The 14046-nt window shown below is 37.3% G+C and overlaps 1 protein-coding gene across 1 annotated transcript in view; it reads right to left on the reverse strand.

The window, feature by feature from the left end:
* Positions 1-12191, reverse strand: part of LOC135242066 (cadherin-8-like) — a 75481-nt gene extending 63290 nt beyond the window's left edge. Inside the window, exons 1-2 of the mRNA XM_064312965.1 lie at positions 11813-12191; positions 8630-9063 (exon numbers count right to left, since the gene is read on the reverse strand). Of these exons, the coding sequence (XP_064169035.1) occupies positions 8630-8881 (252 nt within the window). The 5' untranslated portion in view covers positions 8882-9063; positions 11813-12191. The remainder of the gene's footprint in view (positions 1-8629; positions 9064-11812) is intronic.
* Between the last annotated feature and the right edge of the window lie 1855 nt (positions 12192-14046).

The following is a 14046-nucleotide window of genomic DNA, read 5'->3' on the forward strand; positions in this document are numbered from 1 at the left end:
ATTGTTATTATCTATTATAGATATTTTATTATAGCAAAACAAAGAGAAAGATAGTGATTGTGGTTGATGCGGGGGCATTCAATCAAAAACTGGGTCTGCCCCAGACACAGGATACAGACTGTCACTATCAGTGTTCCAGGCCTGCAAATATGAATTATCTTCATAATAAAAACAACAAATTTCATAATACACTTCAATAATCTTGGACTATATCTGCTTATAAAAATATGCAAACTTCAACCAGTCACAGAATCTGTTCATTCTTTATAGTATCAACATGCACAATGCATAGGTTTTTTCAACAATATGGCTATACAATAGTCATGTCATCCTATTTAATCCAATATATAACATTAAAAAATACAATTAAAAATCCACCCTTAGTTGATCCTGTTTGTTTGCTGGCTACTGATAACTGAATGATTAATACTCCAACTTAAAGAGCAGTCATTTATGTGCTTACAAAATGCAAATTAATTTCTTATGTCACATGTAAAATCTACTTCATTGTTTTGTGGCTTCCTCATCTTGAACTGAAACAATGTAGGTGTAGCCAACTGGAAAAATACCACCAGGCTGGTACCTCTTGTAGTTCACTTGCAATAAAATTACTCACAAACTCATTGTTATTAGAACAAATAGTTATCTAGCTTGCTCGTTGCCTTCTAGGAATTACCTCATGTACTGCTGTCTAGCTAGTTGGACCAGAGATTAGGTAATGATAGAGGCGGTATGACATAACGTGACAAAATAGTTATTCTACTGTGGAGGAAACTTTTGAAAACTGGAGGAAGCGAATGAGTTCAACAGTGATTGAATATAAAAAGCACGCTAAAGTATAGCTTGTACCCTTTCAATCGATCACTTGCAGTACAATAAAACTTTAAGCAAACAAGCTATGAACAATTCCAACTTCTACCACAGAGCTGTAACTATTGTCTCTGCCCCTGCATATGGAGGTTTTACCTAGCAACAACAAAAAAGCTATTAAACCCCATCTGCCAAAGTAAAAGTACAATGCCAAATGTTTCTCTCCAAACATTATGTTCCCTTGGAATTAACTAACTTTTGCTGATAAAATATGAGGAGCATTTTTTTTTATTTTTCTGTGCCACATAAAGACATCGTTTTAAACTGCTTAACCTCCTTTTCAAATGAAAGCTATTTTGTGCCACTAAAAACTGGGGGCACATATGCACACGTTGTGCTTTGAATCTTGCAATAACAGCTTAAAGATGATTACAGGTCTTTGGGTGTTACAATCTGTTGTTTTAGATGCTTGTGCAACTGATGATAATTTCTGTATCTGTTCAAACAACAAAATTATATGCATCTGTATCTATATTAGGAAAAAAATACCAGAAGTGGGCATGGCCCGTTTTCAAACCTAAGCTGGTATTGCAATAGCTGTGCTTTCAAAGCACCATGCTTTTGATTTAACAATGACATATCATTATTCACAAAGCATAGTAAGGGACTATTTATTTTCAAAGCTACAAACAACATTAACCTAGATGTTCTGAATGATTAGCCATTATATAAAATTACATTTTATAAAATATTCTGCCTGAGCAACACCCTTATTAGCTCTAGCAGCACCAGACACTGCAGATGCTATGAGAGCAGCCAGCATTGCCAACTGTTAATTATTTAATCTTCCTGATCCATTGCTAACAGCCTTAGAAAAGGGACCAGGGTCAGGTAATTTGAACAAATGCAGGATAGCATACACTATATAAGCCATATTTTAAACAAATTATGCTTATTTGACACATTGGTGAATGTTTAATTGTAACTTCCCGTCATTATGATATCCTTCATTTGGTATGCTGCAAGATTTTTTAGGAAATGTGTATTTTTTTTAAATATTATATTTACATTTAACTAATAGGCAAGGCTTTTTCCGTTTTTCTTGTCAGCTCTTAAGGATATTATGATTATAAGCCCAAATTGAAGCAGAAGAACCAAACATAATATTTTACATTGGCAGAGGAGCAAGTAAAAAAATGTATGTGGATATAAAAGGTACAGCCAGACAAAATATAGCAAAAATATACAGCAATTAAAAAAAAAAAAATTTAAAAAAAAACTCAGAAATGAAGGTATTAAATTGCATAATACGGGTTCTGAAAATATATCAGAACACTATACAGTATTTTCAAAATAAAAAATACTTTTCTTTACAAGTATTATGTTTAGTTGTAAATGGCATAGGAGCACATAATTGTCACGTAACTAATTTCCGTTTAGTTTTCTATGTAAATATTTGTCCATCTTTTAAATGGAAAAGGCAAAGGTCTAGAGTACCTTACTCCCCTTATCTTAGACCAAGATTTGTAAAGCTTCGTCATACATTTGTTTATTTAAATTTGTTTACTTAAAGGATCCCCATTAGCTGATGCCGTGGCAATCAGCTACTCTTCCTGGGGTCCACGCCACACAGTGGTCTACAAGCACACGTGCCTTCTGCAAAGTACCATTATTCATTTTCACAGATATATAGTAACAAATTAATATTAGCTTTTGTTGGTTAGCTTTCCACACTCTTAGCAACTGATGTGAACCCCAGCCCCGTCAATAATTGGACATGTCAGGGCAAATTTTATTAAGTGACATCAAGTTATCATATCCACCAGCAAAAATGCTGTGAGACCATTTCATTTCTAAATGGATAATAATCAGCAAAATGAAAAATGGACAGGTGAATCTGATCAGAATTACATAAGTATTAAGAGTAAATATAAAAAATAAAGGTATGTGATAGGAGACCAAATCGCCACACGATCACAGACAGACTGATCTCATGGACTGGGTACTTCATGTAGACGCCTGTAGAATGTGCGTTCCACTCTCTCCTCTCCCCTTGTTCTCTTCACGGCTCAACTGGAGAGGCATGCACAAGGCACTCTCTAAGGGCTCAGGCCTAAAGAAAGCTAAGGCCTGCCTGTACAGAACACGCAAAGAGATACACTGGCTCTCTCGGGTTATAGCCACGACCGGCGATTTATTAATCAAAGTAAACTTGTTAGCTATACTGGAAAAAAACTACATAAACGGATCCATCCAGAGATCAATTTGTTTACAAACTTTACACTTGCTATCATTCCTCAACACAGGAAAAAGCTAAGTACGTGTAGTCGATGTACTTTCCTTTGACGACAAACAAAGCAAAGCTACTTCCAGCTCCAGCAAGGACGGAAGAAGACGAACACCAGGTTTTCTATTGACAGTGCAACGGAGATTCCGAGCCAATGCCCAAGTCAGTTTCCTTGGACAAGCCAGTACCACACGGAACCATCTGCATTCCTGCAGTAACACTGAAAAACATCCAGGCGTTAACTAGCTTAGGAAACTTCTGTTTGTTCTTTGTTTACAAAGAAGTGTGTTATCGATTGTATGTAATGTATTTAGATTATATCACGTCGCTCGTTAGTTAGATACAGCTGCCTACCTCGCATAGCTAATATATCGATGTACACTCTATTACTAACATGATCTTACAATCTGCCTTCCTTATAACTGAGATCTGTGCATGCATCCACTCCTGCACTAATATATGCTCAGTCAATCTATATGGTCTCATATACATAGAATGCAAAGGTGCGTTGAGATCAGTTAACTTCAGTAGTCCTTTGTACACGGAACCATCCTGATTTCCAGCCCATATTTAGCAGCACATGCTAAAAGCTGATTCATATCAGGAGCCATTCATATCAGGAGCCATTGTTCTGTCAGGTACCATGTGTGTCTCCCTTTAGCCTTTCAGGAATTTAGTTTAGATGTTTGTTTGTTTAATACATTTAGTTTATTAAACATTGTCATCGGTCTAATTGTTATTTGGATAACTGCTGGAGCCTACCTCCTCAACTTGCACATGCTGTTACATCATTGGTTATTATTTTAATATTTAATGTTAAAATTCATAATCATGATTTAATTAATTTTACGAGACTGATTAATTATAAGACCGATACTTTTGAACTGTTTGATCACCGCATGAGGTAATATATTTATATCTCCTGCATTCCTTGGTTCCTACTAGTGAAGATGGTTAAAACAGACACATTTTAATTATTTATCCTCACTATTCTACAATTCGTAGAGGTGTTTTCCCCTACAATAATAACAACCAAATTAAACAATGCTCAAAAGAATACAAATACATGTAATTGAAATATTATCCATCTTTGGGTACAGCCAGTGTTAATTTATACTGTCTTACAATCAATAGCGATTAAAAACTCCTTTAATTCTTCTGTTTACTCTCACACCCTGGCTGTCAATCATCAGAAAGCTTGGTGCTCATTAGGAGACTTGTGCTGCCTTCATTTTAACCTGAGCAAATGCAGATTAATGCACAAGATCTTTTTAGATCAGAGGGCAAGTTGGCAAGACTGAAATGAGAGGGATCTGAAGGCAGACCTTTGATCTGCTAAGCCCTTGTCAGTCAGCTCAGAGCAGTCAGACTGGGGATAAAGCTGTCTGTATCTGTGTCAGCACTGCTGCCCCCTCTTGCTTAACTGAAGTGGATATATGGAACTTTAACATGGCTGCCCCCTTAGGGAACATTTTTCACATCCGTGAATCCCGCTCTCTCTAATCACCAGATCACAAACTGGGCACTCCACCAATGTGGGTCACCTGCAGAAATGTGAAGAACATTTGCACTCAGCTCCATCAGGGTGCTGGTGCAGGCGGGGGCAGGGAAGGTGTGCATTATATTACCTTATGGGCATTTAGCAGACTCTCTCATCCAAAGCGACTTGCACAACGTTTTTACATAGCATTTACGTTGTATCCATTTATACCGCTGGATATATACCGAAGCAATGCACATTAAGTACCTTGCTCAAGGGTATAACAACAGCGTCCTACCTGGGAATTGAACATGCAAACTTTAGGTTGCAAGGCCTGTTCCTTACCCAATGCAGACATACTTCTGACTGTTCTCCAACGGTCTTTAAAAACTTGTATGTATCCAGCACTGATTTCACACAGTGTGCTACATGTGGACAGATGTAGCACACAGTATACTTTCTGAAGGCCTTCATCTTTTGTTTAATAATGCCTTCTTTCCCCATTGTATCAACAAATAAAATCTTCTCTTGTCTTATAGCTAAATATAAACGATAAATGATTGTTCCAAAATCCAGTGAATCTCATGTTTGTGCAACAAGTCAGTGGGTTTATGATCTCAGAAATAAAGAAAAAGCTAGATTTGAAACAATGATGCTAATATTGTGAGGTTGAACAATATCTAAGGTACATAATGAGGTGTGTTATACAGAACAACAGATCCCAGTGGGGGAGAAATGTGCCTGTTTTCTCACATAAAGTCGAACTAAACAAAAAGGCAATGCACTGTTTAAATCAAAAGGGGCTGTCAGGTCGCAAAGGATTCAGCTCCCAGAGGTACAAACTGGTCAATGTCTAAAGGGATGTGCAGCCTCTTTGATCTAAACTACTGTATACATGCTGTGGAAAGGAGGAAGCTCAACCTGAAAGTCACGTTCCACAAGAATACTTAACCATACAATACAACCAGTACATGCCTGCCTTATTTGACTTAACCACTAGCATTTCTGAGATTGCTGAAAAACACACAGGGATGTAGTCTTCGAGAGTTCGCATAGGAAGCCTCTGTTCTGTATCAACATTTCCTCAACAAAGCATAACAGTATGGGGCATGATTGCTTGAGTATCCTTATTCCCCAGTGGCATGTGTTAAGATTATAAAACATCTCTGTGTAATTCATTTTACATTAAGACATTTTTATTATTTAAAAGCTCACATATGGCTAAGCATATTCCAAGCTGAGAGCTCACTTCCAAATACTTAGGACAGTGATTGGTATCCACTGCATATCCACATGTTGTATCCCATGACAATCCATGTCTGTGTTGTTAAAATCGAGTCGAACTGAAAATAAGCACAAATCACATGTTGTTTTGAGGATCAGTCATGTGACTGCTGATGGTAGCAGGATGAGTTCTGAAGTTTACAGAATTCAGATACACTTATATGCTCAGATCCAACCAAATGCCTCCAAACTCATTGCATGGTGCTTCACCTTGCACCAGAACAATGACCTGAAACATGCTGATAATGCAACCAAGGAGTTTTTCAGGGCCAAACAGTGGCATTTTCTTGACTGTCCAAGTCAACCCCCTATCCTGAATCCAACTGATCATGCGTTTCACTTGTTGAACACAAGACTGAAGGTAAAATGCCCAAGCAACAAATAGGAACTGAAGATGGCTTCAGTACAGGCCTGGCAGAGCATCATCAGGGAAGATGAATATCTGGCGATGTCTATTGTTTGGAGACTTCAGGAAGTCATTGAATGCAAAAGGATTTGCAAGCAAAGACTAAATATAATGACTTTATTACAGATTATGTTTTTTTCAATTGGTTTTGCTCCCCTAAAGAGGAGGGTGGGAATGACATGTGTAGAAAGTGCTGAAATCCCTGCTCAGATCATCCAATATAGATGTACATATCCTATATTTCCACTGACATGGTATTCCCCACCTCATAGAACAAGTTTGACTGTTCCACTTGATGGGACTGCAGAGTGAAAAGAAGCAGAGGCTGGCATCACGTGCTTCAGAGGATGCTTTCCAAAATACATGTTCTCCTGAATTGATGTATGATTTTGCAGTGATGAGACAGGCCTAAGAATACAATTTACCATTCCAAATTTGTATATAAAGTGAAAAAACTAAAATGTTTCAGTAAAAGCTTTGGAAGTCAGCTTGTCAATAGCTGTTTACAGCTGTTTACTATGTGCTTCATTCAAAACAGAATGGTATGGTGAATGAGGTCTTGTTTCCCAAGCCAGAATCCCTCAGTCAAAATCTGAAGTTGTAAGCAAGGAGGATGCTGTCATGCACTGTTACCGGCTCCCTCTCCCACACTGCCATGCACACTTTTACATATATGCTAATGGTCTCTGCTGACTGCCAGTTTGAATACAGAGGAGTTTGGTAACTGACAAGACAGGAGGTATATGTATAATTAAACATCAGAGGGCGAAGCCATAAAATGTCTGAGATAGAATGAGTCTAATCTTTGCCTGAGGTTCCTCGATAATCAGCCCAGAACCACAAGCCTACAAACACAAAGATCTGAAATGTATGACCCATTTTAGTGGCACCACCCCCTTCCACATGATTCATTTTTTAATTAAGCGCAAGAGAGGAAATTGCAGCTCTGGAGCTGTTGATGGGATGGTGTGTTGGGGTGGGGAGGGGGGAGGGGGTATTCTCAATCTAAACTCGCTCTATGGCCTCCTATCTCACTGCAACATAGAGCATATCTATGCTGCTCACAAATACTTAACCTTGGGAAAAAATGCAACTCAGTCAGCACTGCATCATTAAGGGTGTGCTAAATTCACCAACATCCTGTCACCAACTCTTACTAATCAAATAATTATCAGTTGTCCATTGCCTTTTAAAATTAATCCAGTAATACCATTAAGTCACAAAGGAAGCATGATAAACAGAAATGTTTTAAACAAGCTGCTTATCGCAATAAGGAGCAAATATTAAATATAAATTCCAAAAGAAAGGAATCCAGTCTCAATGTAGTTTGTCTCAAAGAGCTCTCATTCACTGCCTAACCATGAAAATGCTGCACGCTTGCATAGTCCAACAGAAAGCTGTAACGATCCAATCCAAAGCTTTTCCTTGGAGGTCACTTCGCAAAGCCATCTGAAATGCATTTTTAATCTTCAAACAATTCCGGTTCCAATAGGGACCCTTTAAATGAGCAAACTGAAATATTTATGTGGCTCTTAACTTTGTATTTTGTGATCTTAGGCAAACACAGGTGTAAAGACAATGGGGGAGCAATATTTTATTAATATGCCCATTTGTTGTGACAAATATAGCCAGAAAGTAAAATTGGAAGGTGGGCAAATGTAAATATTTTGTACATTATTTATTCTACAAAAAAGTAATAAGTCAAGATATTTTGGAAAAAAATGCATTCTGATAATATTTTTGGTTATAAACACATCCAGGTACCAAACTCCTCATCTCGCCCCAGATTACAGGTTGTAGGAAATGTTCTGCTTTGTTAGGAGCAGATGATGGAATAAGACAGAAACAGCCGGAACAAAAGACTTTGGTCTGAGCTGGTACCTGGTTCTGGATACCGAGCAGTCTCTGGAATCAAGCTGTGGGCAAGATACTCTGGCCCAAATCTCCCAAAAATCCTCCCAGGCCCTCCAGCCTCTGAATAGGCCCACCCATTTATTTATAAATGGGCTGTGCTTACAGATGCTAATGTGAGCTATTTCAGTGACAATGCATCTTGTATGCATATCTCATATATCTCATGACAGTGGGAACTAAAAAAAATATATAAATATGGAACAATGGTATATTCCATTATAATTTGCCATGACAGGCCAGTGAGGCCACGCATCACACCTGGGGGAAATTTAGGTGATCATGCTAGTGCAGCCCTTTTCCCCTCAGCACAATTGGTGATGCTTCCATTTCCATCTCCGATGTTCACAAAAAATGAAAAATGCATAAACAATCGAACTGTTGAATTAATGTTTCCACACGATAAGCAAGCTTAATATCCGACTGACAATTGGAATGCCAGAATACTCACCCTGCCAACTAGAATTGGGTCAGGTCCAGAAAACTCCTCCAGCACAAACATTTGATTCCAAACCCATCCCCTCTTGGCACGACTGAGGAGTCTTTGTCCTTCGCCAGGCCCATGGAGGCCCATGACAGATCCAGTTTGTAAACTTTTTGACTGGTTGACCAAGGGTGTCGTGGACATAAGAGAAACACACATAATCCACATGAGCAATAAGGAAGTCCATATATCTGTCAGCACCTCCAACCGTTTTGCCATTATTTCCTAAGAAATGCAACACTCCCTCTGATGAAAACTTATTTCTCTCTACTTTGGATTTCAGCTTTCAGGCTCATGATGGAGTGAGGATCAATCACACAGCAAGTTGTGCTTTCAGGAAGGACAGAGGGTGTGTTCTTTCGATGTGGCCATCCATTTGTTGATTCTTCAGTGTGCAATACCTGGAGAAAGAAGAGTGTTTACACAATTTTTGCAAAAATGAAACCACAAAATGTATTAAGAGCAAATCTGGTCATTTAAAACAAGTACACATTATACTGTCAAAATTACACCTTTGTAAGTAAATAGTGCTCTATGCATGTTTAGAGTTATATTTTGATAAATATCCCCTCCTTTTAAAAAGGCTCAACGCAAAGCAGCTGTTCATATAATAAATTACACACCAATAAACTTTCTCCGTTATCACAGAGCTCTCCCTCATAATGAACACTCTACAGGTATTTTTGTCGACCTTGCTGATTCCTGTCTCCTTGTAAACTGCACTATAACATTGTAAACATAAGTATTGTGGTGTAAAAGATTAAGATTGCTGTTTTTGTTGTTGGTGGTGGTGGTTGTGGTTGAGGTAGTAGTAGTAGTAGTAGTAGTATTTTCGTATGCATGTATGCATGTATGAATGTATAAATAAATAAACTGATTAATCTAAATTAATTAATACAATTGTTCTACTTTTTGCATGCAAAATTGTGGTTTGTGCTGTCAAATGTATATGCAATTAAAACAAAAAACCTATTTAGACATAGATAAGTGTTTTTCTTTAAATAAATATATTTCTTATGTGTGTACCTTTGAAACAGTGGAACATTGTGCCATGTTACTAGCAGCAGTAATATGTATGTATTTCTGTCTGGGAATGTTTGCTGCTTTCCTATACAATGTAGCCAATTTATATTTTGTGATAAATTTGAATCAGTAGTTTCCTTGTTAGATTACAATACACTATTTCATTATGATGAGCTAATTTAGAAGAATCTATGATTCTGTGTTCTATGATAATCATAACATTGATGTAATGATGAGTGGTTGTTTAAGAGTTATTTATATTATATATATATATATATATATATATATATACAATTAGCAAATATTTTTAAAGAAATGGTTTTAAAGTCTGCATAACGATCAGTGATGTGCTAATTTGTGACATTGGTGTTCTATGAAACATTTTTAAATGATATTACACTTCCATTTGCATAAGGGGATACCATAACGCATTGGTTAAATTCATGTATGTCTTCTGTCATCTCATGATTATGGTCATTATATGATTAGCATGAACCTGTCATAGGAAGTGTGTGTGTGTGTGTGCGTGTGTGTTGGTATATTTCTCCTAGAAATGAGTTCAGCAGATGCAAGCAGAATATAGATTTTTTTTTTTATTTTTTTTTTTTAAACACGTTTACTCCACATGATACCATTAACTTACTTGCACTACATATGTATTGACATTTACGGACTATAACACCACACTGCACAAACCACTTACATGTGTTAATTAACAGATTTGCCTATGAAGTTATATTCCATTTAAGTGTACTTCGTAGATTTAAAAAAAAATAAAAACCAAGTAGCCTATTTATTAAGTTTTTTTTTCTTTCTTCAAAAAATTAGCTTTGCTTAGTATAAAAGTAACAACGACATTATAATTACTTCAAAACATGTAGTGCATCTGGGGTATAACAATTATACCTCAACAGACTCTGGGAAACGAATCGATTTGACAGCCAACTCTGGTATGCACGACCAAAAATCAACGTGCATCTTTCAAATCGCGAAGTCATAACATATGGTTGACCACAATATGGCAGCTATTGCCCTACCTGTACAGACTGAATAAAGCACGGAGTTAGTCACTACCATTTATGGACACTTGATTGATGAAATGTTGTCTAAAGAATACGAGGTAACTCAGCTTCCGGCTTGAGTAAACGCAAAGGCATTCTATTTTTCCGGGGGAAAACAAGTATAGTTGTGAGTAACGTACTCTTGCGCTCCTTTTATCCATTTTAATTCTTCATCGGGAACGGAAGGATGCCGCACATTGCAGGCGCATTCCAAAGTAGCTGGATTAGTCACAGTGTTAAATAATCGGGTAGTTATTATGCGCTGTTACTCTGTGTAAACGCTCTAATTCATGAAATGAATCCTATAGATAAATAAATGTTAATTGTAGGCTTCTGCTGTCGACATATATTGTCACCCTTCACCCATCTTTGACTATTTTGGCATTCTGCCATGTATAGTTGTCAAAGTGCAGTTAGCCTTATATGTTGCCCTTTAACGCGAAAAAGCCAGAATGACGAATGTTTCAAACTGATCGAGTTAGAAGTATTTCGCCACACCTAAGTACGTTTTTGTCCGTCAAGTTTCAGCACCACATATGTGGCTAGCTCCCATACAAATCGCGTATTCAATCTTTTCACAACTGGCAAGTATAAAGCCATTAACAAGAAAAGAGATCGCGTTTAAATGGACACTGAACTAACTACCTTGGAAACTAATCTTTGAAGTGAATAGTCTTTTGATAAATGCATTTTCTTTGAAATGTGAAAAATTAAATGCAATCTGACTTTAAAATATCGGTAAACATCAACCGTTGTCGGCACATCAAGCGAGGATAGTAGATTACCTGACGTTCAAAATATTAAGTTGAGCAAGGTTTTCATACATCTCTTCATCTGTACACCTCACCGAAACCATCATGGAGCATATTATTTTTCGAAATTTAATAGAAACCTGGACGAAATGACTCAACACCAAGAGCGGTTAATGCCGATAAATATCTTAACAGAAATGACAAACTGTGACCACAAGAATGACTCGACTGATGAAAGTAACTAACTGCACATATTACTCCACATGAAATTTTCTCAAACATTGGTGCACCTGTTAATTTTGCTCAGTACTTACTGTCTTGTTTCTAAGTGCCTGCACCATGGTAAGCTTTGGAGAAGAAGTATCCTCCCAATACGGTCAATGCTCAGTGCATTTTCTTTGGAGGAAGTTGAAGAAAATGATCAAAAACGGGGAGGGAGCCAAAATGAATCCGCAGAATTCACAAATATCACAATACCCGCGAGTACTTCGCCTTACTGCCTGTCTGCAAAATGTAACAGGGAGGAGACGGTGTGGAAGTGTTTCGCGCGAGGAGCCTCCCCTTGCCGTTTTCATTGGGCTGATGAAGTGGCAGGTCTATCGCTTAGAAATTAATGCATGCGCTCAAGGGAATGCACAACTTTTATAACCATGCCTCAACGTTGTTTCAAACACCAGATTCTGCAGTGCTTTGAACACGATTGACTGGAAAGAACTGAGGGGCGTTTTGGCAGTTACACCGCACACATGTAGGCTAATGCTCTTTTTTTTATTTTATTTTTTAAGTCGCTGCATTTGGTAAAACTACGTTGATTAAAATAAACAATGTGTGCATGGAACCTGTCACTTCGCTGTTTAATCTTTAAGGGAACGAAACACTAAGAAACGTCGGTTCCAGTGGCAGGCTAAGAGGAAACTGAAGAGCTCATCGGTTGGCAGGCTATGAGGCTGTTAGAAGAGTGCATCGGCTTTGCTTTATGCCCGAAAGTGGCGAACACCGCCATTGGCATTTGCTGCCAGATATGTGATTAACGTATTGTTAAATTGCATTATTTCTGATAAATGTTCTTTTCCCAATTCAGTAAATACTTTGCATATTATTTCTATTAATATTCACCACTTTGCTGAACCGTATTTGAATCAGTTGTGGCAAGGTACAGCTATTGCGGGGTGGTGGGGCGAAGAAGTGTAATTAAGGTCCAGTCCAGGGGTCCCAAAAAAAAAAGTCCGGTCATATTTTCTTCCAACCATGAACTCAGCCAGCTGATTTCACTAATTAATTATACCTGGCTGATTGTAACAAAATACTGGGAGCACTCTTTCAAAACCTGGATTTTCCTCTGAGGGAAAAGTAATCACTGTGACATAAAAAGATATTTACAGTTTACAGTATGCAAATCTGGTACAGCAGTGGCCCTAAAACGTGCAAGGGGCAGACAGAATCATCAAAAAGGCAGACCTATGTGTAACTCTAAAGTTACTGGATGCAACGTGTGATACAATAATGAAAACAGCATCTCATTAGAGCAATTTGTAATCCAAAATTCCAAAACAAGTTTATCATCTCAAACCACAGCTCTGCATGCAAATCTATCGACATCTAATCCCCAGGTATTTGTCTGTTTGTCAGGGAAATAAATAAAATAAAACATGTTTTGATTTTCAACTGCACAAAGTGCGCACAGAATACATAACTAATTTTCAAGACAACATTTTAATTAATGGCACTTCCATTATATTTAACATATAGTGCACTCCAAAGACTTGTAAGAATTACATGAAAATACACTAAGTACACAATATCACAGTAAGTCATTATGCATTAATCAATAAATATATCTGGGGAAAGTAAAAAGTCATAAAAACCCGATTTGAAGGAATGGTAAATTATCTTTTCTAATCTTTATTGCTTTACTGTCAGTATCCCCCAGTAGTATCTGGCATGAGAGAGAGATGCTAAGATGTGTGAGATCTGTATAGTACTGGTGAGCTCAGAGCCCTCTAGTGTATAACAATGTAGCTGACATTTTAAATCTGACCAAAAAAAAAAGTCCAGAAATGGTCAGAGGCCTATATTATTATTATTATTATATTGTTTTGTTGTGATGCAACACACCACCATCAGGTTCATGTGAGTTTATTGAACCAGGACATTGTCTTTCTAATGTTCTGGTTCAATAAACTCACATGAACTCTAGGGGTTTCGTCATACTTGTTCCTGGTTATGGTTATACACTTTGTTGTACGTCGCTCTGGATAAGAGCGTCTGCCAAATGCCTGTAATGTAATGTAATGTAATGTAATGATGGTGGTGTGTTCCATCACAACAAAACAATGTAATAATAATAATAGTAGTAGTAATAGTAGTAATAATAATATAAATATATATATAAATAATATAAAATATAATAATACATATAAACTGGGGTGGGGAAACAAACTAAGGTAACTATATGTATTGAATGCAATTTCACATTCAATTGAATGTGAAAAAGGGATTATGTTAATAAACATACATACAATTCTGTGGTAAAAGTATGGACACATAA

The sequence above is a fragment of the Anguilla rostrata genome, chromosome 16 (genome assembly GCF_018555375.3).
Source record: "Anguilla rostrata isolate EN2019 chromosome 16, ASM1855537v3, whole genome shotgun sequence".
NCBI classification, from domain to species: Eukaryota; Metazoa; Chordata; class Actinopteri; order Anguilliformes; family Anguillidae; genus Anguilla; species Anguilla rostrata.